The sequence below is a fragment of the Montipora foliosa genome, chromosome 10 (genome assembly GCF_036669935.1).
Source record: "Montipora foliosa isolate CH-2021 chromosome 10, ASM3666993v2, whole genome shotgun sequence".
In the NCBI taxonomy this organism is placed as follows: Eukaryota; Metazoa; Cnidaria; class Anthozoa; order Scleractinia; family Acroporidae; genus Montipora; species Montipora foliosa.
Window position 1 is genome coordinate 4,743,262 of NC_090878.1, and position 25,269 is coordinate 4,768,530.

Here is a 25,269-nt window from a genome sequence, read left to right on the forward strand (position 1 = left end):
GCCAACAGGCAAGATAAAGCTCTTCTGATTGGCTAACTGAGTGGGCAATATGGGCCCATCTTGTCAGCCCATTTTGTTTTCAAGCTTTATTGAGTCAGACCTACATGTAGCTTGTTCAGTCAAGATGGATGGATGTTGAACAAAAGTTAAGCCAGCTGCCAGAAAACATCCCAACCTACTTCATTGTTTTTTCTGCCTGCCCTGCTATGCTATTTGTGAGCAGATATTACATTTTTCTTTTTCTTAATCTACTACATTATTAATTATGATCATATTCCATTGCAGAAAAACATCTACCGGGAAACCTTCTTGCAATGCTGGAACATAAAGGTGTTGCCAGGTTGTCAATGAAAAGTAATAATACATGGACAAGCATCTTTGTAGTCAGCCTATTAATTATTTTTACCTTTTCTAAGCTGTTTATGAAGTCATCTGGCAAACCAACTATTAAAAAAAAAAGAAAATTTGATTTAAAAAATTCATAGACTCTTTGTGAAATTAAAGTTGACCAAAAAGTGCCTTTACTGACAAAAGAATTCCTATCTATTTTACCTAAATCTTTGTTGCTAAATTCCAGTACTGTGTTTTCCTCATTCAAGTTCTTGCTGAAGTCAATTGACAGACTGCTCATACGACTCTTGATTGCCTTTATTTCTGTTTGAACTTCTTCTGGTAGATGAAGACCTAAACAAAACAAATGCAATCTGTTGCATTGGCCCAGTTCCATGGGCTATGTGTAGAAGTGAAATTGATAGTCTGAGACAACCTTAAGCCATCATGGTTTTCACAGAGACTGCAGCAATCAATAAATTGTACTCCAGGCATCATAACCCCCCCCCCCCCCCCCCATCCTAGTGATGAGGATGACCCAAAAATATTATACCGTTATACCGTAATGTACACCAGACTAGCTACACAATGAAATAAGTTAAATTGCATCAAAGTCATGCTTTGCAAAACCACATACAAACGTAAACTAAAGCTTAAAAATGGTTGTACAACAGCAGTCCAAATTAAACTAAAGGCTGTCCAAAAACCTATCATGACAAAAAATGGCAGTCCTGTTAAGGCAGCTGGCCTAGGTTTGCTTAGAGGCTAGGGCATGTGTCAATTAAATTAACTTATTAATTTTTTGTGGATAATGTGTCTTAAACACTCAACTGAGAGCAGGATACAGTACATACATGTAGGTCATAAAAAACTAAAATTTGATTCAACTCACCATTTCTTTGTCCGAGTTTGATTAACCGATCCAGAGCCCTGGAAGCCTCTGATGTCAATGGTGTTTTGTTGTTCTTCTTGGGAATTTCAAAGAAAAAAATATTATTTCCTTCAAAAAAGCAAGACTTATGAAATTAAAACCACTCTTAAAATATTAAGCAAAATTGACAGTCATCATGATGTAATTAATTGATTTTATTTTAATCACCTGGAAGGCCACAAGATTATCAAAGACATCCTTGCGCATACTGTAAAACAATGGAGACGCATGGAAAAAATGATGGAAGCAATCAGCATATTGTTACTCTGGTTATACATAACATGGTACTACTTTAACGGTTATGTAACAGAGTATTGACTATTTGACTATTTCCAAAAATAATGGTTGTCCTTGCATAGTTCACAAACACAAGCAAACCTCTTTGCAATCTTGACAGTGCCTAGTGTGTCTGCAGTCAGGAAGTGCAGTTTTCACTCATAAATCATTTTATGGAGTGAAGCTAGCGCCCAAGCCAGCCCCAGTCTATTTCATTTCCAAAAAAAAAATATTAATTTTGTAGCTCTTCCAATGCTCATTGACGTTGTTCCTGTTTGTGCTCACAAGAAGTTTCACCAAATTAACAACTGGTCTTCAGGGGGCTCAAACCAGTTTTAACAATTTCAACAAACTGTATGAAGGGACAATGAGATCTTCACCTCCTTCTTTTGGTGGTGGTTTGGTTGCAGTTGTCAGTTCTGTTTGCGTTTAGGTTGTTCTGCAGTAAGCTGGTGCTGCCCCACATGGATCTCTGAGTTAGGTTTTCTCATCACTGCATCATCCATTTCTAGCATCCCCCATTAATGCTCACAAACTATCCACGGAGTTGCTCAATTTATGGCTTTCATGCTGGCTTTGATTCCTCGTAAGTGTCATTAGGCTTTAGTGGTTGGGAACATGCAATCGGCTCTACTTCAAACAGCAGTCATGAATTGATGAGTACCTATGCAATAAACTTCTATGAGGCCATGATGCTGGACATCACTATATGAGACTCCTTCCCCCTTAGACAATCTCCATGTGAGTCACTTTGGTGTAATTCCAAAGAACCACCAACCAGAAAAGTGCAGACTGGGGTATCCAGTTTGCACTCTGATAAACTTGAGGGTCCTGCCACATGTCTTACACTTTTCACTCCTCACTGGGCACCACTACCCAACTTTCAGATGCCATCTGACGCAGCAGGGGCTGTTGGCTATGGAATCTTTTTCCAAAGGAACTGGTTTGTGAGTGCTTGGTCTTCATCTCAGATCCCCTCTATATTGCATACAGAGAATTTTTTCCCGTTGTGATTGCCACACCCCTTTGGCACCACTGGTGGTCAGATATTCCAGAAATGTAATTAATCAAATGGATTTCAATAAGTGTCACAAAGTGTCCGCCAAAAACTGCTCCTCAAGTAAGGATAAACTGCTGCCTTTACCCTAAGCTAAAGATAATGCTATGCTTTACCCTTAACTTATTGTTAGAAATAGGTAGCTAATGCTTAGACTTACCGGTAAATTGATACTTCATAAATTTGCATATATCATTCATAATGAATCTCTGGACATAAAGTGCCAGTGGTCATCAAAATATTTTGAGTTTTGTTGGGACAACTGAGGTTTTGTGATCTGGCACTTTATGAGATCCCAAACTGATGGTTTTGCTTCATTTCTTGTCACTCTGCACTCCTTTTTCTTTTACTGCTTCCTCAGTGGCGGGTGCTAGGAACTCTGTAGCTGACACTCTGTCTCGTTTCAGATTTCAGAAATTCCACCATTTAGCCCTTCAAGCATCAATACCTGGCTCTTTCCTTGAAGAGCTCCAGGTACTTTGCCAAACAACTGCCAGTATTACTTTACACAAGGGTTGGCCTCTTCCACAAGAAGAGTTCACATTTGCGCACATTTTCAGCTCCAGGATTTTTGTCGCAATGAATTTGGTGGAGATAGCTCAGTTGGGGTCCTCCTGGATTTAAAACATACTCTGATTCGTTTTTCTGCTCATTTTGCAGATCGCCTTCACCACACTTCTATTAATTAAAGGTATATTTATCAGCAGTTTGCTGTCTCCATATTGATAATGGTTTTGCAGATTCCCATGCAGGCTTTCTCCAACTCCAGTGAGTGTTAAAGGGCATCAAGTGCCCACAGGGCTCTAGTCAGATCCTCTGCCAGACTATAAAAGGGGACGTCATGAAGATTATCCTCCAGACCTTTGCATCTCGCCAACAAAGGGCACATTGTGTTCTGGGCTGCTTGTTGTCTTGGTTTCTTTCGTTTTCTATGAGCATGACAGTTTACCTGTGAAATGAATTCTCCCTTTAACCCAGAAGTTCATCTCACTGCAGAAGACCTGCAGGTGGACTCCCAGTGCTCAAAATCCTTCTACAATGTAGTATTCAACATGACTGTGTTTGAAGACTGATCCATTCCACAAGGGCGCTTTATTTTTTTGGCTTATGGTTCATCCTCCATACATGTACGATCCATCTCAGCCCTCTGCTTGTTCCTTACTGTTTGAGGTTACAGTTATGGCCCACTTTTTCAACACCAAGATAGTTCTCCCTTGACTCGCCAGTCCTTGTCATCTTTTGTCAATCCAGGCTGTTTACTACTGGTATCCCAAGTACATTGTACCTTCAGGACACAGCTGGGCACCAACGGAAGCCCCTGGACATATACCAGTCACCCAACCTCCATTTAGCGATGCAGTTGTTAAGTGCAATCATAATACACCACATTTCCATGATATTTATAATAAAATCAAATGTAGGGGCATCTTGAAAATTTATCAATAGCAGAACACCCCTTCCAATGGTGAAAGTCACTAACCACCAGTTTGATTCAGTCAAACGGTTCAATTTAATAGTTAAGATGTATAAGCCGTGGTTTGATGAGAACTACCTGGTTTGAAAACTTCAACCCAGCATGAAAAATTTCAGCTAATTGTATCCTTAACCTCTTTTGCAGATTCTGGGTGACAATGATGACATATGTTTGCTTTGGATGGGGAGACTTAGGTATAAGAAACGAAAAAATTAACATTTAAGTTTTGGCGTACTTTAAAATTTAACGACAACATATAAAGAAAAAGGGCTACAGTACCTGACTTCTACTTCAAATTCTGAAAGTTTCCTATCAGCTTCAGTACTAGCTGACCTGATGTCTTTGTCTGCAACAGAAATGGGCGTTTTGAAAGATAAGAACTTAAAGCTCCCCTGAAGGCATTGCAATGCAACGCAACAGAGTCACTGAGATTATTTTCCGTAATAAAATTTTATGTTGCTTTAGTCACCACATGCAGAGTGATTACAGCATGGCTGCTGAATTAAAAAATGGATGCCTCCTATTTTGTCAATGTCATCAAAGATGAGACAATTTTTAATCATCAAAGAATTCAATTATGAAAAAACACTTTATTACTACCTGAGTAATTATGTACTGAAACAATATTATTATAAATTATGGCTGGTGTTTCTGGCCGATATAATGCGCTCTGTGATTAGCTAAGTGCAGCTAACTGATAGGGCATTATTCTCCCAACATGCCCACAGGACGATTTATGGATTATGCAAATTAGTTTTATCTTCTTTAGAACCATTCTGTTAGTCATACATCATATAATAAACAACTTAATAACCTTGACCGTTCAGTCTTAATGGCAAAATCTCAAAACTTTGCCTAGCTGTATTGACCTTGCTATTGCTTGGTCAATACGGCAAGGCCTCACTTTGAGATTTTGCTGTAAGGACCTCACTCTCTGTTATTAATTTAAGTGCTATAACCCCTTAAATTTTTTTTGAGCCGGAAAACATCTTTATATCTCACTGAGCAAGATTCCGTAAAATTTTTTTCATTCGGTTGAAACCTCAATTTTCTGTGAATTTTCAAAGTAGACAAAAGTAGACCCCCATTTGAAACATTACCGAGTTACAACACTATCAAACTGGGTCTGGATCGAGCACGATTCCTGACTTCATACCAGGATTTCTCTTGCGAGCACCGTGATCAACAACTTGGTCGGGTGTAACAACACTCCAAATCAGAAGAAAGGTATTGGACTTCATCTACTACCTGTTTATGGAGCAGAGAACCCGCAGAAAAGAAAAAGAAGAAAAGAGTGGGTTGACTTTGTTCACTTGAAGCGGGCACATTGGAAGCCCACCAAATACTCGGCTGTGTGTTCGAAGACAACTACTTCACAGTGAAGTTTTCAGATCTAACTCAGGACAATCTTCAACAAAGACTGCGAAAAGATGAAGTTGGAGTTGTGTTTTTCCAACTGTTCATACACCGGCTGTACATTCTGTAGGAGAGAGTGTAAAACCATCTGAAAGCGAGCGAAGCAAGAGGAAGGTGAGAAAATTATTGTTGAGAGCATTGCCTCTTGTTAGATAAACATTTCTTTCGTACACGTCCTTCTTATGAAACATATTCGGCTAACCAGATAAGATCTCCTTCTAAATGAGCACATTTCTCAACATGCTCAAAGTACAATCCCAGAGTTTATCTTTATTTTTATTTTAAGAGTTTATTTTTATTTATTATTTACAGGAATAAAGATGGTTATGAAAGTCCCGATGTTCTCGTCAACGGAACCCGAGACAAAACACCAGAGGAATAAGAGTACTGCAGTAGAACGTCCTACAACCATGGAAGAAACAACACAAGATAATGTAGAGGAGTCAACAATGGTGCGCGAAGCGCATGCAAGAAGGCTTGAGCGCAGCGCCGAAGGAACTCTGTGAATGTGCCAAAGGCAGTGTTCTTTGCTTACACGACTACCAGTTGATGCAAATGACCGAGATCCTGGAATGACATCACTAGACTCAGTCTTCGCTTCACTTGGTTGGGCAGAAAAAATAAAAAACTTTAAAAAGTCATTAAAAAACGAGGTTTCAACGATTGGAAATGAAAAAAAAATTGCTAAATCTTGGACAGTAAAACATAAAGATTTTTTTCAGCCCAATAAAATTTTGGAGGTTACAGGCACTTTAAGTAGTCATTATCATTATCATTATCATTATTATTATTACTCAATAGACCATTTTACAGTTGTGTGCTCAGTTACCTGGCCTTTGAATGAAAGTGAGCCTGGAGCTGACATTGATTTGATAGAAACCTCATGCTAATTAGTAGGAATTTACATAAGAAAAGCAGTGAGGTTTCTATCAAAGCAAAGTCAACTCCAGCCTCACTTTCATTCAAAAGGCCAGGAAACCAAGCACACAACTGTAAAATGGTCTATTCAGCTTTAGTGCATGTTTCCCTTCTTTTAACCCTCCTCCCTCCCTTCCCCCCCCGCCCCCCTCTCTTCCTGAGAGTTTGACACTTAAGGTGTGAATGGTTAATTAAATAATGTTTAAAAAACGAGCAGCAGTGTTGTTCACCTGTTGAAACATGTTGAGGAAAATCCAGGTTGGACTTTGCAGTATGGTATTCAGTAGTATCATCACACAATGCCTGAGAATAAAAGAGAACAAGGAAATCAGGAAACCTTTCTTTAAAAGTGTTACCTGACTGTGTGCTTTCAGAATACTTGGTTGGTGACAAAACTAGATAACAAACCTCTTGACAATAATTATACAGAATAATATATTACAATGTACATTTTCACTTACTGATGCCATGGTACAGTTCACCTCAGATATATCCAAACCAAAATATATGCGTAATTCACGTCAGCCCAATATGCGTACATGTATATGCGAATGCATATACACACATACATGTACGCATATAGAGTATACGCGTGTAAGCCTCATAAGTATGTATGAGCTAACATAGAGGATATTACATGGCCGCGTGGAGATACGAAATATTTCGCAAGTGAGCTCAGCAGGGCGTGGCATGGTGTCCAACCTCCTTCAGGATAGTACAAGGATTGCCAGCCTTCCCTATCGGAGCCTAAGAAGCCATAGCTTTCGTACAGGCGCGGTCTCAGTCTCAGTTGCCGCTGCAGCTGGCTTGCCTGACTGGCTTATAAAAGTTTTAGATCACTGGTACTTGGATTGTTACCAGCTGTACATTAGAACTCTTCAATCTATGTTAGAGTCTGTCAATCCCAGGACGGCGGCTGTTTCTGGACACTTCGCATAAATCTAGTTTCTTGTCATTTTTCCAGTTTTGTCTTTGGGCTTGGGGGGATGCATTGCCTTGCATGCATTGGTGGCGGTTAAGCCCCAAGCTTGTTGGCTGCGTTGCCTTTTGAATATCACCTGCTAACCAATACTCTTGTCCGATCCAGCACATGCTGTTTTACATTCAGCTTGTAGTGCTGGGGGGATAAGTGAGGTTCCTTTGTCACACAATCACCGGAAGTCGCACAGGCTAACTTAACGCAAGGCAGCGCTCCCACATTAACGCCAACTTGAGTCAATGTTTGCTCATAACTAGTAGTTAGCACACAAACATAAGAAACAGAGACATTAACGACAATATGTGGGTTGAGTTTGTTGGTTCTCTACTCTGCCCTGAGAGGTTTTTTCCTGGGTACTCCGGTTTTCCCCTCTCCTCAAAAACCAACATTTGATTTCATTTTTTCTGATTTCAGTGCAAGACGAGGTGGATCGAGAGGTACTCCACATTTGAAACAATTTTTGATTTGTATGAATACATTGTCATCACACTTAATGAAATATGTGTACCCATAAATGATGATGTCCAGTTTTATCCAAACAACGAAGAATGGAGCTGGATGTCAAAACTAAGACGATGGCAAATGGACTCCGACACAGTATGATAAGCATTGGACATACATGTATTTTAATTAAGCTTTGTTTGTGCTAAAGAGATGCTGGAGCCAATGCGACCACTCGTCACCACTCTGCAAGGAAGGCTTGTCGAGGTATACTTTGGTTTCCAGAAAATTGCAATGTGATTGACCCATGGTTTCAACGCATGCATCAGAAAGCTTTTAGTCTATCAGAACTGGTAGGAGGGTCTGAAGAATGTCCATGTGTTTGCAGTAGACAAATAAATCAAGAAAACTACCCAGAAGAGTCAGCTGCACAGTACTGGAAACAAACGGTGGTAATACCTTTCCTTGACAGAATCTGTTCAGAACTCAAAAGCCACTTCAGTAAGGAAAAGAGGGCACGTTATGAGCTCTGTGCTCTTATTCCTCAAGTAATCACTTCTATGTCTGAAGAGGCCACACTAGAATTTGCGCAAGTACTGCATCAGAAGTGGAGCCACCTGATGCCATTGCCATCATCTTTCGAAAGTGAACTGTTTCAATGGATGAACCACTGGAAGCGACATGAAGAATCGTATCATGAATCCATCTCGGTCTCCTCACTAGTAGCGAAGACAACATCTTCTTTCCAAACGTGAGGGAACTTCTAAAAATTCTCGTCATACTTGTATTCGGAGGATCCATACTTGGCTTCGCAACACAATGTCCACCGAAAGTCTCTCAGATTTGGCCGTCATCGCCATGCATGCAACTGCAGTTACCATCGACTGAAGTGTGGTTTGTGAGAAATTGGTGGCGCTACACCCTAGACAAATGGCCGCGTCAGGAACCCATGAGAGCCTACAGTTCCCATACTGGGCCTATGTACATGTAACAGCATTTTTACAGACCGATCTATTTTTAGACTATCTGTTCCGGAAAAAAACAAAGGCAGTTCCGGTTCGGTGACCCTATGACGTCAGCTTAATTTCTTGTAATTGGTCATCAGGCTCCTGTGGGAGTCTCATTCGTGGGAAATTCAATCTAAAAATAAATTGGTCAGTGAAAACGCCATTACACAACACAGCAGAGTTGTAGGCTCCGGGTCATGGGTTCCTGCCGCGTCTACACTTTTGGCCAAGTAGGTTAGTAAGGTATTTTTAATAGCTTCTACTTCTTTTATTTAGTGTCATTTCAAGAGTTTGTTACCGTCTCCAATCTGTCCCTCCTAAATCGCCAAATTTGGGAACAAACGTCAGACAACTTATAATATATTAGCGTACAGTTTGGTGGCCGATTGCATTAGCCACCCCCCATTTAAAAATATGGGTTATTCCAGAAAAAATCCACACCCCCCCAACGGATGGGGTCGTTTTTTAACCCCCCCTCTCACCTGGATTTCCTGAAGCCCAAGACCCCCCCTCCTGTCTGGATTTCCAAGACAAAAGACCCCCCCTCCTGTCTGGATTTCCAGGAAAAAAATATAAGGCTTAAATTTAATTTATTTTTCATAGAAAATACGCACAATCACGTATAGAAGATGTTCTTTTTTAATTTCTAAAGCTTTGGCTAAATTATATAAAAATTCTGTTGTGTGGAACTAAGAAAAGAAAGGAGCAAAAATGCTAAAACCCGAACGAGTGTTTATACACTCTTAGCTCATAAAAATCAATTGCCCTTGTTCTTTCTTTGCTCTTTGCGCTTTCTTCGTTCTTTCTTTGTATCATTACACGAAACAGCGTGACTAAAAGCCACTGACAACTTTGAGGAAATTGTCATTTAAAACTCGCACGTGAAGAACAAGTCGTAACCCTCGCATGTGCTTACTGTATCACCATTAATCAAAAAAAAAAAAAAACGTCAAACAACATCTCAAGTACAAGCGCCTAGTTATCGTTGCTTCGCAAAATAAGAATTAAGTTTGAAAAGAATAATAGGACCAGTGGTCCCATGCTAATGAATCATACCTGCACGCCAGCTGCCAAAATCTGCACACGCACACACGTGGACAGAGCGTGTGAATGCACGGACAAAAAACAGTTTAAGACAAAACAACAACTATATATATACCTTCAAACAGTTTTGGTAAGTCACTTGGTCAGGCTTCAGCGCACCAATAGCATCATACACTTTCTTGGATCTTTCGATTAGCTCATCCGTTCGCTTGAGGATCTCGTCGGTGGATAAATCCCAGCGCAATTTCACTTCCTTCAATGTAGAAGCCATTTTCCCTCGAGCACTAGATTAATGTTATTCGAATGACCATAATGCCTCGGTTCTTGAACTTCAAAAGGAAACAACTTAAAAGTCACGTGGTACCGTATCCCAAAATGGCGTCCAAAGATCGCCGCGATCGGTCTTCGTTGACCACAGCAAAGTTATGTATAGGAAATTATGTTCTTGGAGCGACACTAGGCGTTGGAACCTTTGGAAAAGTTAAAAGTAAGTGCCTATTGGGTTTATTTATTAAATTATAGCTTTTGATTGGTCGACATCGCCAAGCGTGATAAATTTCACGTACGCGTACGCATTGAGTGCCCGGGTTGTAATTTGTGCATGCGGAAATATTTCCCGAGACGAAATTGTGTTCATTTGAAGTGAATCGACAAAATGCTGTGACTTGCAGTTTATGGAACGCTGTCTTTCGTTATCTCTTTTGTTTAAGTTATATGGAAAATTGTGTTCTTGTAATAGTTTGACCACTTGCATTGCAATTGTAGCTGGCTAAGTTTACGACATTGACGTTGTTTATTTCTGCGAGAACAATGATCAGATTTCGTTTGACAAGTGCCACCAACAGGAAGCACTATTGTTTCTTTTTTAAATAGGAATTTTGTGTTAATCAATGCTTGTATTTGTCAGCTGTAATCATTTGTTCAAGATGCGAACTTTGAACTCTAAAGACACATCTTTCTACGTGCATTGTATGAAAGCAGACAAAAGCTGACGTGGATTTGTCTAGCTACATTTAAAAAATCCAGCCACAGTGAATATAAGGTTTTCATGAAAATAAATGAATATAAAAATAAACAATATTGAGGATGAATTAAAAAGCGCAAAAATACTGCACTGCAGCATTTATCAAAAGTTAATTAATGGCGGGTTTTGACTGCTTATTAATCCTAAAACTAAGTTTAAAATACATGTAACAGAAATGAGTTTCCTTACTTGTAACCCAGAATGTCTCTTTGTCAAATTAAAGATTCATTTTTCTCTAAGAGTTTTATGTCTTTCTATCATCTGCTTATTGGGATATTTAGCTGATGAGTGATTAACCCAAAATCGTCTGGCATTAGACAGAGTAAAATACTAAGTATGGCTGGTTTAGGGGTGAATGGGTTAACCCTTTCACTCCCAATAGTGCCACTTATAGATTTTACTCTGTCCAACACCAGATGATTTTACTCGTCAATGGGGAACCCCTAGGAGTCAATGGGTTAACCCATTCACCCCTAAACCAGCCATACTTAGTATTTTACTCTGTTTAATGCCAGACGATTTTACTCGTCAATGGGGAACCCCACGGGGGTGAAAGGGCTAAAACAGTGTGATAAAAATGTATAGTTCCTTTAATAGCTTTTAGGTAACCTGTTCCATGTAACATGTCCTTTGTCGAATGAGTAGTAGGAAAATTTCACTGTAAGGCAAAAGCTTCTCACTTGTTGTAGCCCAATCTTTAATTACCAGCAGTCTTAACACAACAGGATTCCACTGCAGACCTTGGTGATTGTACAATGCAGGGTCAGTGATGGTAACCCTTTTCTGAGTTCTGAATTGGTGATAAGTTAATAAGAGCTCTTTTCTGCTGAATTTCAGTGGCGGTCCACCAGCTTACTGGTCACAAGGTTGCTGTGAAGATTCTCAACAGGCAAAAGATTAAGAATCTAGATGTTGTGGGAAAAATTAGAAGAGAGATCCAGAATTTAAAACTTTTCAGGCATCCTCACATTATAAAACTGTAAGTACTTTTATCTTAAGCCACCCAGACTGTACTGTGGTTTTATGACCAGACAATGATTATCAACATATATATAGCAATCTTTGATGTAAACTATGCACTACAGGTATGTACATTACATGTTAAATTTTGTTTCAGGTCAAAATGATTTTAACCTGTTGATTTGTAATTTCTTTTTGTCTGGTATTCATTATCTTAAATAAAGACAATTTCTGACCTGAAATCAAATTTAACCTGTAACATGTATTCATGGCCAATTAGTCTACATAAATGTACATGTATTAACAGTTCACTGAAAAAGATACCAATAATTATTATATCACTCAGATGGTATGCATGCTGTGATTGGCTAGATTACTGGGCCGTATTCCACAGTACGACCCGCTGTGCAGCCCGCTAAATTTAAAATTTTGATAAAACAGTATCTATCAAGTTTTTCATACTGTTTCTGTTACATAAACTTGTAAAACTGTCTGAATTTGCAGGCAACTCTTTCAAACAGCCAAGAGGATTTAGTTTTTGGGACTTCAACATGGCAATCTTGGAGGCAGTTGAACCCTCCACTTGACTTCTACTAGTTTCCAAGAATATTTATGAGGGCGTGCTGGATATGAAGTGATAGATAACGTGCCAAGTTGGTCATAATCATTTCATATCCAGCAAACACAAGTAGAATAATAATAATTATTATTATTCTAAAATATTATTTTTAATTATTGTTTTATTGAAAACTCCAGGATCAACAACTCTTCCACTGAAGCATTGATTTCTGCTTTGGTCAATTCCAATCCAAAAAGGCTTTTGTCAGCCAATTTTTTCTCAGAGCTGCAAAACTGTTTTCAGCTCGCTTTGTTGCTGACACGTTCTTTGACCACGTTAGGTGGAGCAGGTATATAAACTGATAGCCTGTGTCCGGTGAGCCAATGAAAGTGCTGGAAATCTGATATCCATAGTTCAGTTTTTAATAAATTATTTCATTAATTAATATCACATACATGAAATCTTTTACTACTTTTTTTCAGATATCAAGTAATAAGCACACCATCAGATATATTTATGGTGATGGAGTACGTGTCTGGAGGAGAATTGTTTGATTACATCCTGAAACATGGGAAGGCAAGTACAATAACAATAACCATAAAATAACTTTGCTCAAGTCTTATTAAGAGGTGCAGACATGCTACATGTACATGAAGATGGCCAATAAGTAGTTTATATGACATTTAATGTTCTGTTTGGTTTTATTTTTACTTAAATTAACAGCTTGAAGAAAGAGAAGCAAGAAGATTTTTCCAGCAAATTATTTCAGGAGTAGATTATTGTCACAGACATATGGTGGTACACAGGGATCTTAAACCTGAAAATCTTTTGCTGGATTCTCAATCAAATGTGAAGATTGCAGATTTTGGGTTGTCAAATATGATGACAGATGGTGAATTTCTTAGGACAAGTTGTGGATCTCCAAACTATGCAGCACCTGAGGTCATTTCTGGAAAGTAAGTCGGCAACCTACTTAAAGTACAGTACAGTAGTTTACAAGTATGTGCTACATGTTGTCTCTTGGCAATATGAGAAAAAAGGAAACAGGAAATCAGACTTCCAGGCAGGAATTATTCCTACTGACCTTGACACTTAAGAGCTCCTTTTCCAAGGGTTTTTGATGAGTTATTCCATGGATGTTTAAATTCGAGTCCCATGTACAGCAGTCTCAATAAAAATTTGAAGATGGTGGCTGGTTTAAGTACATGTAAAGTAACCAACTTGTCATTGCTAAACGGCATGACTATTCCATGACTATAGCTGAAACAACCCAAACCCTTACAAAAATGCTAACCTTGGGCCTAAACACTATGCTTTCTAAAGATAATGACTAGGCCTAAGGTTAGTATTTTTGTAAGCTTTGGGTTGTTTCAGATATGGAACCCTAACCCCTACCCCTCACCTCCTACCCTCAAACCCCTTACCCCCACCCCCAGAATAGTCATGCCATTATTTAAAGTGAATTTTAATATTGGGTTTGAAAGAATGTGGAGAAAAACAAGCTGACTTCTGAGTGCAGTAGTCAGTGGTTTTCGTCGGTTGTGGGAACTTATTGAAACCTGAGTGCACGTTATGGTTACATAATTGCCTGTTAACCTATTAACTCCTAAACCACCCCCTGTCTGGCGTTAGACAGTAAAACCTATAAAGTCCTACTCCCAGGAGTCAATAGGTTAAACATCTGGGCCCGGTTGTTCAAAAGCCGATTAACGCTAATCCCAGATTAAAAATTAACCAAGGAGTTTATTTGTCTACTCCCAAATACTGTTCAACGCTGGTATTTGGCAAAACTTTGCATTAGAAGAAGTAAATCTTGAAAAACAAAAATAAGCGAAATAAACTTTCACCAAAAAGTTGAAAACATGAAACAAAAGTTTACGCTACTGTAATCCTGGATTAAGTTAATTGGCTTTCGAACAACCGAGCCCAGTACATACAGTACATGTATAGACATTGGTAGATGCAAATTACATGTACTTTATATGAGGCAACGGACATTTTGGTAAGGATTTTTTTTTATTTCAGACTTTATGCAGGTCCTGAAGTGGACATCTGGAGCTGTGGTGTGATTCTATATGCCCTTTTATGTGGAAGTGTGAGTGCTGTTTGCACTTTGATTTACATTTATGTGGATAAATACACTATGTCTTAAACTGACGTGTTGCTTAATTATACTTACTTTTATAGCTGCCATTTGATGATGAGCATATCCCAACATTATTTAAGAAAATAAAAGGTATGAAATAAGTTGCCAGTTGGGATTCTTAACAGTTGTTGTTGTTGTTGTTGTTGTTGTGTCCTGTCGTTTTGTTGATTGTGTTTCATTGGCCCTGAAAAGCCCCTATGAGGAGTGGTCAATAAAGTATTGATTTAGTGAATTGTATTGCACTGTATTGTATTGTATTTTATGATATGACTAGCTCCGTGAGCGGGCAAGATGAACCAAATCGTGCACTGTAATTGGCTACCCGAGCAGGCAAGATGGAGCTATCTTGCCCTCTCAGGATTTCTCGCTTGGTCCCACAAGATCAAAGATCATTTTTTGGTGTTTTAAGTCATATAATAAATCCTTTATTGACCAAGCTTGTTCAGTCAAGATGGCTGGATACTGGCCTTGTTCTTTTTTTGCATGTTTATGGACCTTGACTTGGTCTCAGTCCATAAACACTCAAAAAAAGAACTTGGCCATCTTGACCTCACACTTGGTCAATAACCCATATGTATTGTATTGTACATGCAATTGTTTGATCTTATTTTAAGCATGAATCTTTTTTTTGTTTTGTATGTTGCAGGTGGAGTATTCTATGTTCCATCGCATCTTTCACCAGAAACAAGTGGTCTGCTCACCTCAATGCTTCAAGTTGATCCAATGAAGAGAGCTACCATGCAACAAATAAAGTGAGTGTTGAATGTAGAGTAACACAAAACCATTGTTGAAACAAGACGAACATAATTACAAGGTCAATGTAGTTATTGATAGCAGTTCGAAAAAGTTACAGTGTGTATAGATCTGCTATGGCTCACGTGGTCCACTATACAAGCTTGGTGGTCTTCATGCATAGCTGTCTTGCATTCTGTTATACTCTTGAATGATTGCTTTTACCCATTCATCCTAGAAGTGGTCCGCATTGTCCTCTGGCATTAGACAAAATAAAATGTATAAGTCTCACTATCAGGTCTGAAAGGCCTAAAGCTTTTCCACATGGCAACTACCCTCTATTCTTTGAAAGGTGCCTTGAAGCTCATGTCTTGTTTGTAAGAAGTTACCTCCCAACCGCCTCAGTGGACAGAACAAAATAATTACGTGTATCTCCATGGCACCCCATTTCCATCCAAGAATACAGCTGATTGATTAAGGACGGTGCCTACTATTGTTATTGCGCATACATTCTGCGCATCTCCAGATACTCTGATTTCTACCTTTCCTGCATAATCACACACCGGGGCAAAAAATTAATATCTTTAATTAGTAGCACCGTCCTTAATTAAAGGGGTTCAAGACACGTTCTGGCCACTCGTCCTGGCTGCACTAGTAAATAGCCAACTGGTTTGCCTCCGGCCAGTTGGGATTCTTAAAAGTTGTTCTGTTCAATGCTCATGCAGAGATATTAGCTACTAGCTACCCTAAAAATCCGAAGGTAAATAATGATACTTACTTTTACTTACTTTACTTTCAATGCTAAAGTTGTATTCAGTCACAGTATTCTGTATTTTAGTTCATTTATGTGCACTTTCTTATCGTGAGGCTGGTTTTTTTTTGTCTTTTCAGAAACCATGACTGGTTTAGGAAAGATCTTCCTGTCTATCTCTTCCCGTCATCAAAATTAGAAAGTGACATTATTGACCAAGAATGCCTGGCACAAGTCTGTGAGGTAATTTGTGCATCTTTTATCTCATATTTTCATCCCAGACATCCACCATTAGACGCGGCTCTACTGTGTAAAACACAGCAGGGGTTTCATGTGAGGCCAGGGGCCTGTTTCTTGAAAGTCCCAAAAACTTTTTGCACCCAAAAAGCCATTGTGAACCTGTCAACCACTTGTTCAGGAAAGCTAATCTTTTAACATGATTTCAAGATAACAGATTGTGAAGTTTGATGACTTAAAATTAATCCTCTCCATTCTTGAGATACAGAGGGAATTGTGACACATAAAAATGGCCCGTAATGTTTGAGGACTTTCGAGAAACGGGCTCCAGAGGTTTGTACATGTAGGTTTTGTTTTTAAACTTAGTGACCTGACATCTACAGTACATGTACTGTAAGTCACTGACTGGAAAACAAGAAGGACAACAAGATGAACAATTCAAAGAATAATAATATTTAATTAATATAATGCAGGGATGGCACAGTGATGAGAGTGCTCGCCTCCCACCAATGTGGCTCGGGTTTGATTTCCAAACTCAGTGTCATGTGTGAGTTGAGTTTGTTGGCTCTCCACTCTGCACTGAGAGGTTTTTTCTCTGGGTACTCTGGTTTTCCCCTCTCCTCAAAAGCAACATTTGATTTGATTTGTGTTAATTTGTTGATTTCAGTTAACGATGTCCCCAATTAGTGTTCCAGCACTAGAAGACTAGACACTTAAATAAAGTTCCTTTCCTTTGTTTTGCCCTTGTTTTTAAGATTTACATGTACATGTAGTAAATTTTTATAACTGTACTATAATAAATCATCTCTCACCAGAAACTGAACTGTCACGAAACTGATGTGAGATGGGCAATTAAGAATGGTGATCCACATGACCAGCTGAAGATTGCTTATCACCTTATCCTAGACAATAAGAGAATGAAAATGTTAGGTAAGTACAGCTGTAACTGTACCAGACCTAAGCTAACAAATTGAATGCAAATTATTTTGTTGTGCACATGATATACTGTACATGTACAAATTGTACACTGCCACTTTTTAGGCATTAACCCATTGACTCGCAGGGGTTCCTCATATGGCCGATTCATGCCAGCTTGGGAGTTTATGGGTTATTAACCCATTGAATCCCAGGGGTTCCCCATTGACAAGTAAAATCATCTGGCATTAGACAGAGTAAAATACTGAGCATGGCCGGTTCAGGCCCGCTTGTTAGTCAAAAGGTTAAATGTGCTGTGGCTCAAGTCAGGGTCAACATTGTGATTGCTGTCCATAAAGAACCAACATGTTGTTTGTCTCAGACAAAGTGATTGTGTCTTAACTTTGGTATGTTATTGGTTACTTATAAGCGTGATCTTTTGTTTTAGAGAATATTTTCCTTTCTTTCAGCTTCCATAGGGGAGGGGAAACATGTTCAGGATTTCTATTCATCTATCTCACCTCCCATATCTCAATTCCTTGTTAAAGATACAACATCTATTGTAGTAAGTGACAAATCTCATTCAATGACACAATGAAAGCCTATGATCAGATGTGGGTTCAATGTCTGTTTTACATTTTCCTCTGAGTTGTGTAGCAATTGCTTAAGGCACACAACGAAAACAAAAACAACTACATTTACATGTAAAGACTGGCGAAAAGAACTACTGCAGTCACAGTTGAAAATTAATCAAGATTAGTAATAATTAGATAGTATTGTGCTCAGAATGAAAAACTCGTACTCGTAGTCATCCTTGTCCTTCGATCTAAAGGTCAAAAATAAAACAAATTCAGGGGTCATTATACCAGAACAGATCATAGGTTTTGTTGACTTCAATAATTAAATTTTTTCTAGATTTGTGCCCTTATGGTGCATGTTATACAATTCTCATTTGTGCTGCATTTATCAAACAATATTTTCACTTTAGTAAAACACACAGGTGATTATACAAAAATCGCGTGCTCTCATTGGCTCGCTATCTCGGATTATCAGCCGATAATCACCTCGACGGACAAAATGGCTGCCAGTAGTCGTTTTGCCACTGTAAGTGAAGATGATTTCGCGTTGAAATGTTTTTTTTTTCTCTTTTTTGAAATAATCACCTGTGTATTTATACTAAAACAATTATTCGCCTCAGGCTGAGTGATTATTGGTGAATATTCACCTCAACTTCGTCTCAGTGAATATTCACCGATAATCACTTTGCCTTCGGGGAATAATTGTTATTAATAAGTAGTCTCTGTATGTTACCATATTGGTAATCGGTCTAGAGTTCTTTCTTCTTGCTCTGTTGTGAGTGCTTGCCTTTCTCAGGCCATTGCAGTAAGCTTTTGACTATCAGTCTGGCAATGGATTTCCACTTATGCATCTGTTGCAGGAATGTCACATGTTATTCAGAAAAATAACGTTTGTGGTTTTTTTACTTCACTAGACTACAACTGCTTCAAACGAGGGTTCCTCAGGTCAGTTTGATGTGTCAAAAACTGGCTCAGGTGTCCTCCCTACAACACCATCAAAGAAAATCCCGTATGTCAGGCTTGCACTAGGAAAACGACCCAAATGGCATTTAGGTAGGTTGAAACTAAACCAAGTTGTCTTTTGTAGGTTTAAATGTTATTGATCTTCTTCAATGCTAGCAGTAGTGCTGTGTTATTTTGTCGTCAGTCTTCTTCACGGAACTAAAAATTGGCACCACTGTGTACATGTATAGTTCAATGGACATTAAACTTGTTTTTGTGTAGGAATAAGATCACAGAGTAAGCCAAATGACATTATGGGAGAAGTTTATCGTGCAATGATGACCTTGGGTTATGTAAGTACAATTATTATTGAAAGTGAACTTCTTAATGTGCCACCCCTGGCCCAGCTTTGCTTAAAAAACTACTCCAAGTTTTCTTCCTTCCTCCCTTGTAATCCTCCATCTTCCCCTTTCTTCCTTTATTCATTCACTCAGTCATCCATTCATTCATTTGACCATTCATTTGTTTGTTCATGCGTTTGTTCATCCATTCATACTTTCTCTATTTCCCTTATTACTTTCCTCAAAGAACAATGTATAGGATTCAACTCTGGGGTTTTTTTTTATGCATGTGGGAGCGCGTGTGTAGGATTACTTTGCCTCGTAGAAGGCAGCCCAGGTAGGATTCAAACTTGGTATCCCCTCTTTCAGAGGCAAAAGCAACGACCACTAAACCACGGACGCACTATCCAACAGATTAACGAGGAAATGTAGTAAGGAATTGTGTGCATGACAGGAAACAAGTTTTTGTGTTTCCGTTACACGCAATGCAATATCCGGTCATCGTACGTGTATGACTCGGTAACACATCTTACTGCCCGGCTAATAACTGAGCATTGTTTAAAAAAAAACTATTTTTAGATACCATCATATAAAGTTGTAAAGCATTTGTTTTAAACTGGTTTTGATTGGAGTCATCGCCATTAACAACAGTTTTAAATGTGAATACAAATTCTACGATCGCACTTTGAATGTGGACTTTGGACTTCAGACTATGGAATTGAACAAGGTAAATTGTAACATAAAAAATCAGTGATATACTGTGAATTTTAAAGGAAATCGGCTAAAATTCCTTCTAACAGAGTGTAGGCTACCCGTAGCCTCTTGTTAATTTTGTAAGAGTCTCCGACAAAATAAAAAATCTTACATTCGGTATTTTATCTTTTTTTTTTGTTTGCTAGGAATGGAAAATAATAAACCCTTTTCATCTTAGAGTGCTCAGTCGAAACAAAATCACTGGAAAGTTTGTGAGTGCATGTATTGTGGTATCATTATTTAGTATCACCCAACTAGTGGACCAATGCAAATCCTGGTACTAGAGAACTATTAGTAATAGTCCTCGAGTAGCGAAAAGCGTGATGCTTTCTTTCATTTTATTCCCAAATAAATATCTCTTCAACTTGCGTCTGCTAACTTTATTATTGCTTTTCTGTCCGACTAGTTGGGTGATACTAAAACAATTAGACCCTTTGCCCTCAAGTTCCACGGGTAAATAGCCCATTCAGCTTTGCGTCATGGGCTATTGACCCGTAGCCTGCAAGTACGGGTCTAATTGTTAAGTATCATTATTTTAACACCAATTACATGTATAACCTATTAAGTAGGTTTTGTTTGTGCATGCATACATGTATGGTTTAAGTAAAATCCAATAAAGCTGGTCACCATACATTGATACTGTTGGGTAAATTTGTTTATTAAAACTTTGAACCTCAGTTAACGCATTCACCCCTCAGGCAACCTAGGACACCCCCAGTTGAAGATTAAAATCGTCTGGTGTTAGACGGAGTAAAATCGATCAAGTCTCACTCCCAGGAGTCAATGGGTTAAGCTCAACCTTAAGAAGAGAAGGTCCTTTCTTACTCTCTTCTATTGAACTTACAGCTGTTAGCTTGTAACTGATTTCAACTAAAGCTGCAGCATTCATAATTTTCTGTGAATTCACTACTTTGCACAATCCGATAATGCAAAATCCGTTTTGGGGGGCTCTTTACATAAAAGCAATGGACATCCTTCCTGTTCACTGAAGCATGATAGTCAGTCCCAAGAGTAAATAACTTGTATTGTGTTTATGTAAAGAACCTCCCCCCCCCCAAAAAAAAAATTAAATAAATAAAAAATAATAATAATTATAATAATAATAATAATGATAACGGATTGCATTATGGGATTGTGCAAGAAGTGAGTAGAAAATGTGTCCATTTTGGCATTTACATGTACATGTAGCATTTTTGTTATTATGATATAGTTTTCCGTCATTATTTTCACACCAATCATATTATTATGAAGGAACAATGCATTAAAGACATACATTTGAACTGCAGGAATGAAACAAGTTAAGTATTTTAGATCATAGTAGTTATGAATGCTACTTTAACTGTAACCAAAGGAAAGCCTGAAAAATTCAGGCTTTAATGGGATTCAAACCTGTGGCCACTGTGATACCGGTGCAGTGCTGATCTACCAATTGAGCTATCAAGCCAACTGGCAGATTATCATTTTTTTGTGAGTGCGTAACTGAACCCATCAATGATATGGTGTGGGAACAATAGATTGAAAGAAATACATTGTTCCTTCACCATATGGTCTTTCAATACATTGTTCCTTCACCATATTGTTGATGGACTCAAGTTACGTACTCACAAAAAAAATTACCATCTCCCAATTGGCTTGATAGCTCAATTGGTAGAGGTCATGGATTTGAATCCCTCTCAAGGCTGAGTTTGTCAGGCTTTCCTTTTGTTACTGCCTAAAGTACATAACTGCGATGATCTAAAACACTTAACTTAATAATGTTATTATAGACAGACAGAGGTCTTTGACAGCAAAATCAATTTCTTCTTTAACATTTGTTTAACCATTTTGTTCCTAGACTAAAATTGCCCTCCAGCTGTACCAAGTTGACCACAAAAGTTATCTTTTGGATTTTAAAAGTCTTCCTACAATAGACGTCCCAGATCATCTTGAATCATCCAGGAAATCTTCAGCAAATTCTTCCTACAGTAGCTTGAAAGACTCGGATTACAGTGCATCTCTCCACACACAAGTATCTAATGGGCAACATCACACTATGGAGTTCATGGAAATGTGTGCAAATCTCATCGTTGCACTTGCCTGTTGATATCAAATTGCTTCGATTGGAAGTGGTGTAACCAGTGTAGTGTATTGGTATGGATCTTGCAATGTGGTTGCTTTTCTTACTGGTTTTACTACCAAGTCCATGGAGTGACAATAGATAGAGATTTCCCATTCAACAGTTAATTTTGACAAGAACAGTGCCACTTTTCTATCAGTTTAAAAACAGTGCCATTTTCTGGATGTGTGGTTCCTGTTTACAAAGATATTGACAGTCAGTAAAAACGATAAAATCTCACTTTCGGAGATGAGTAAAGAGCAGCTAGGAAAATTAATATGGGGGACAACTCGACCATTCCCAGTGACATTCCTGTGCCTATTTTGCTTTGGCTGCAATGCCCAAGTACATGTACTTAAATCTGTGATGTAAATTGGCTAGTTTGAAATCAGTTGACCTAACATTCTAAGGAGAACAAAACAGCGCTCCAATCTACATTTTAATACCAATGCTATTTGTAGCATAGACCTTTTTGCAGATACAGCGGCCATTTTGATATCTATTGTTTGAAATAGCTATTATGGGATGCCCAGGGGGCAAATGCATATTAATTTGTCCCCTGAGCATCCCATAATATCTTTCGAAACAATAGAAATCAAAATGGCTGCCGTATCTGCATAAAGGTCTATGGCCTAGGGATTGGCAGATACAATGGCCTTAAGGACGTTCGCGCGAAAATTTTTCAACATTGATTTTTTTCTGAAACTTTTACCACTGTAAGATGATGAGTTAGTTATGTCAGAAATGTAAAAAAAATGGGGGGTCACCGACTTCGTTTTGGAGGGAACATGCCCGGAAAAACACCCAAAATGTGACAAAATCGGGCATCGTTAGCGAATAAGGCCAGTGTCTGTAAACCCAAATATATTGCAATTAAATCTTTGAAGTGAAATCTTCTCTGCCAAATATTGTTTAAGTGGACTTATTAAGTGAATTTAGTCAACTGGTGAGGTTCCTTAAAGATCAAGTTCGCATTTAGCGACCACAGTTTCACTCGCCTTGCAGCCGCAAGATGGCAAGATTCGATGTCCCATGAGCAGAAATCTTGAAATTTTTTTAACTTCCCACATTGATTTTTTGTTCATTTTTGGACAACGTGGAGATAATTGTTAATAAAATCCGTTTCTGGAAAGAAAAATAGGGGTCACCGAACGTCCAAGACCGGTAAATCCAGGCAAAGCTATGGCAATGGCCTTTTGCCCTATCATTTCTCATTTTATTACTTAGCGCGCGCGCTCGTGTATGACGTGGCGTGTGCATTTGCGTGCGCAGTAAGGATGCGCAGAAACAATTGGCGCGAACGTCCTTAAGTTATAATAATGCATACTCTAACCATCATTAGCCATGTGATGGATAATTAGGGGTATCAGAGTGAAACGTGGTTAACTATTAATTTTTTAAAAATACATGTGGGTGTTGAAGGGATGCATCATAGCCTTGACAATGAGTATGTTCTGAGGACTCTTCCCAACCCTTTGCCACCCGTCATTTTGGATATCCTACACAAGGAGCTCATATACTTAACCGAATGCTGCTTATACTACACACCAAATAAGGTATTCTACTGTTCGAGGTAGTGCGATGTTCCTTGTATTTTTATCTGTCTTCTAAACCTGCTACACTTTTCACCTCTTTAAGATAACCAAAGAGGCTATGTGAATTGTGGCACTCGGAAAATAGTGATATCAGGAAGTTTAAGCCCGCAACGTATTTGAGCCAGGGACGGAAATCGGAGGTGAACATTTTGCATGCCACGATATTAGGCTCTACCAGCTTTTCAAACTAATCTTCTCTAATAGTGAAGAGACTCGTAACAATATAAAAATGGTGCTGTCAAGACAAGGTGAAAAAGAAAATAGCTCACTTACGGTTGCCGTTGTTGGCTCAACGTCGCATTAGGGAGCTTAAGATTTTACGACGGCGACGGCAACAACAACGCCTTAAAACAATGATATCATTGGTTAAAAGAACATAAATAATCGTGCTGCACGTGCAGCACGGATTTTAGGACAGATTCTTGCAGTACTCTGCGTAAGGACGACGTGAAATCACCAAATTTGAGGTTTTGACGACAACGCGAGCATGCAACAGAGAATCTTTCATTCTCTATTCTCACTTTGTAACTGCTCGTACCAATTTATTTTTAGGATACTTCGCCCAAGTTGTAAAACGTGAACGAGATAGAATAACCGCGAAAGAATTATGATAAAGCAAAGTGATATTTCGATGTGACGTTTTCGTTGAAGTCGCCGTCGTAGATCTTAAGGTCCCTATTATCGCGTTGAAACGTCAATTACTTCTTCAAGAAAATGCCACAAATGAGGGCACGGTTGTGGCAATTTAAGTGTTCCAGTTTTGTCCCAAAGCTACCCGGCTCCTATTTTGCCAACAGGGATTTTTAAGGGTGGTACATGTATACGAACCTAAGGCTTGGATTGGGGGGGGGGGGGGGGGGGAGAAATGTGGTTCCTTCAGGGGATAATTTAGAAGAAACATGAGGTCCTGTTATTTAAAGCTTAGCAAACAAACGTTATTTTTTATACATTAATAGATGGAAGCATTAGTTGTTTACCCTTTGCAAACGAAAACCTGTTGGTACTTGGTTTGTTGGCAAAATCATGGGGGAATGCAAACGATAAACAAGTTTTCCGTTTGGAAATTTCGGTAAGGAATTTTGGACTACCTTGCAAGACGTCCCGAAAATTTTGGAAAACTTCCTATGACGCCCAACTAAAATTAATAGCTTTACCATTTACATTTTGAAAAAGTGTATGAATTTCACAATGGATAATTATGTGGCTAGGCTAACCATTTACATTCAAACCGAAATTTCCGAATTTTTTTGGTAAATAGTAAACAACCATTAATGTTCACTTCTTTCTGCAACTTACCATTGTTAGGATCAGGTCCTTACTGATTTTCAGTAACGTCCTGTTCTAGTGAAAGACCCCATCAGTGGAAAGGGGAAAGATAAATAAATCCGATAGTTGCCTAGCTCCTCGGTCTTCTGAAGAACAACGATTTCACGCTGCGTGCCCTGTTATTAGAGAGATATAAGACAGAGACGTAGCGTCACGTTTACCACAAACAGCAAACGTTTGGCTGAAATTTGCGTTTTTGCTCAGACCTGCTAACAGTTGAAGAAACTTGTATTTCTATGTGTATTTTATTTTTCCCCCATTCAAGAAGAATAATACAGTTGATGCGTAGACAATACAAAGGCAATAAAATGCAAATAAGGAATAGAGAAGGGCATAATATAGTGGAAATAATTATGGCCCTTTGGCAATCTTAATTATATTCATTAAATTTTCATAAAATCGTGCAGTTCTCTACAATGAAAAAGTCAAATAATACTTTTTT

At 38.6% G+C, this 25,269-nt stretch overlaps 2 protein-coding genes across 3 annotated transcripts in view; one reads left to right on the plus strand and one right to left on the minus strand.

Moving 5' to 3' along the window:
- The window catches only part of LOC137974260 (thimet oligopeptidase-like), a 26,196-nt gene extending 15,906 nt beyond the window's left edge, over positions 1-10,290 (minus strand). Inside the window, exons 1-7 of one of the 2 annotated variants that reach the window (XM_068821128.1) lie at positions 9,989-10,290; positions 6,633-6,705; positions 4,348-4,414; positions 1,430-1,469; positions 1,223-1,295; positions 553-684; positions 407-444 (exon numbers count right to left, since the gene is read on the minus strand). In XM_068821128.1, coding sequence (XP_068677229.1) covers positions 407-444; positions 553-684; positions 1,223-1,295; positions 1,430-1,469; positions 4,348-4,414; positions 6,633-6,705; positions 9,989-10,144 — 579 coding nt within the window. In that variant the 5' untranslated portion in view covers positions 10,145-10,290. Of the gene's footprint in view, positions 1-406; positions 445-552; positions 685-1,222; positions 1,299-1,429; positions 1,470-4,347; positions 4,415-6,632; positions 6,706-9,988 lie in introns of both variants that reach the window. The other variant, XM_068821127.1, reaches the window with a different exon arrangement.
- LOC137974261 (5'-AMP-activated protein kinase catalytic subunit alpha-2-like) lies at positions 10,157-23,340 on the plus strand. The gene is made up of 14 exons (XM_068821129.1): positions 10,157-10,360; positions 11,735-11,876; positions 12,899-12,992; positions 13,140-13,372; positions 14,442-14,511; positions 14,604-14,652; positions 15,209-15,314; positions 16,186-16,288; positions 17,098-17,212; positions 17,668-17,762; positions 18,690-18,828; positions 19,000-19,070; positions 19,958-20,023; positions 21,646-23,340. Exons 1-14 carry the CDS (start codon positions 10,177-10,179, stop codon positions 21,892-21,894), a joined length of 1,716 nt encoding a protein of 571 aa, XP_068677230.1. The 5' UTR covers positions 10,157-10,176; the 3' UTR covers positions 21,895-23,340.
- Positions 23,341-25,269: the final 1,929 nt, after the last annotated feature.

Coding starts and splice junctions, on each gene's coding strand:
- LOC137974261 (XM_068821129.1), top strand. CDS start 10,177: ATGACCATAATGCCTCGGTTCTTGAACTTCAAAAGGAAACAACTTAAA. Junction 13,373..14,441: donor CCTGAGGTCATTTCTGGAAA/GTAAGTCGGCAA, acceptor TTTTTATTTCAG/ACTTTATGCAGGTCCTGAAG. Junction 15,315..16,185: donor GCTACCATGCAACAAATAAA/GTGAGTGTTGAA, acceptor TTGTCTTTTCAG/AAACCATGACTGGTTTAGGA.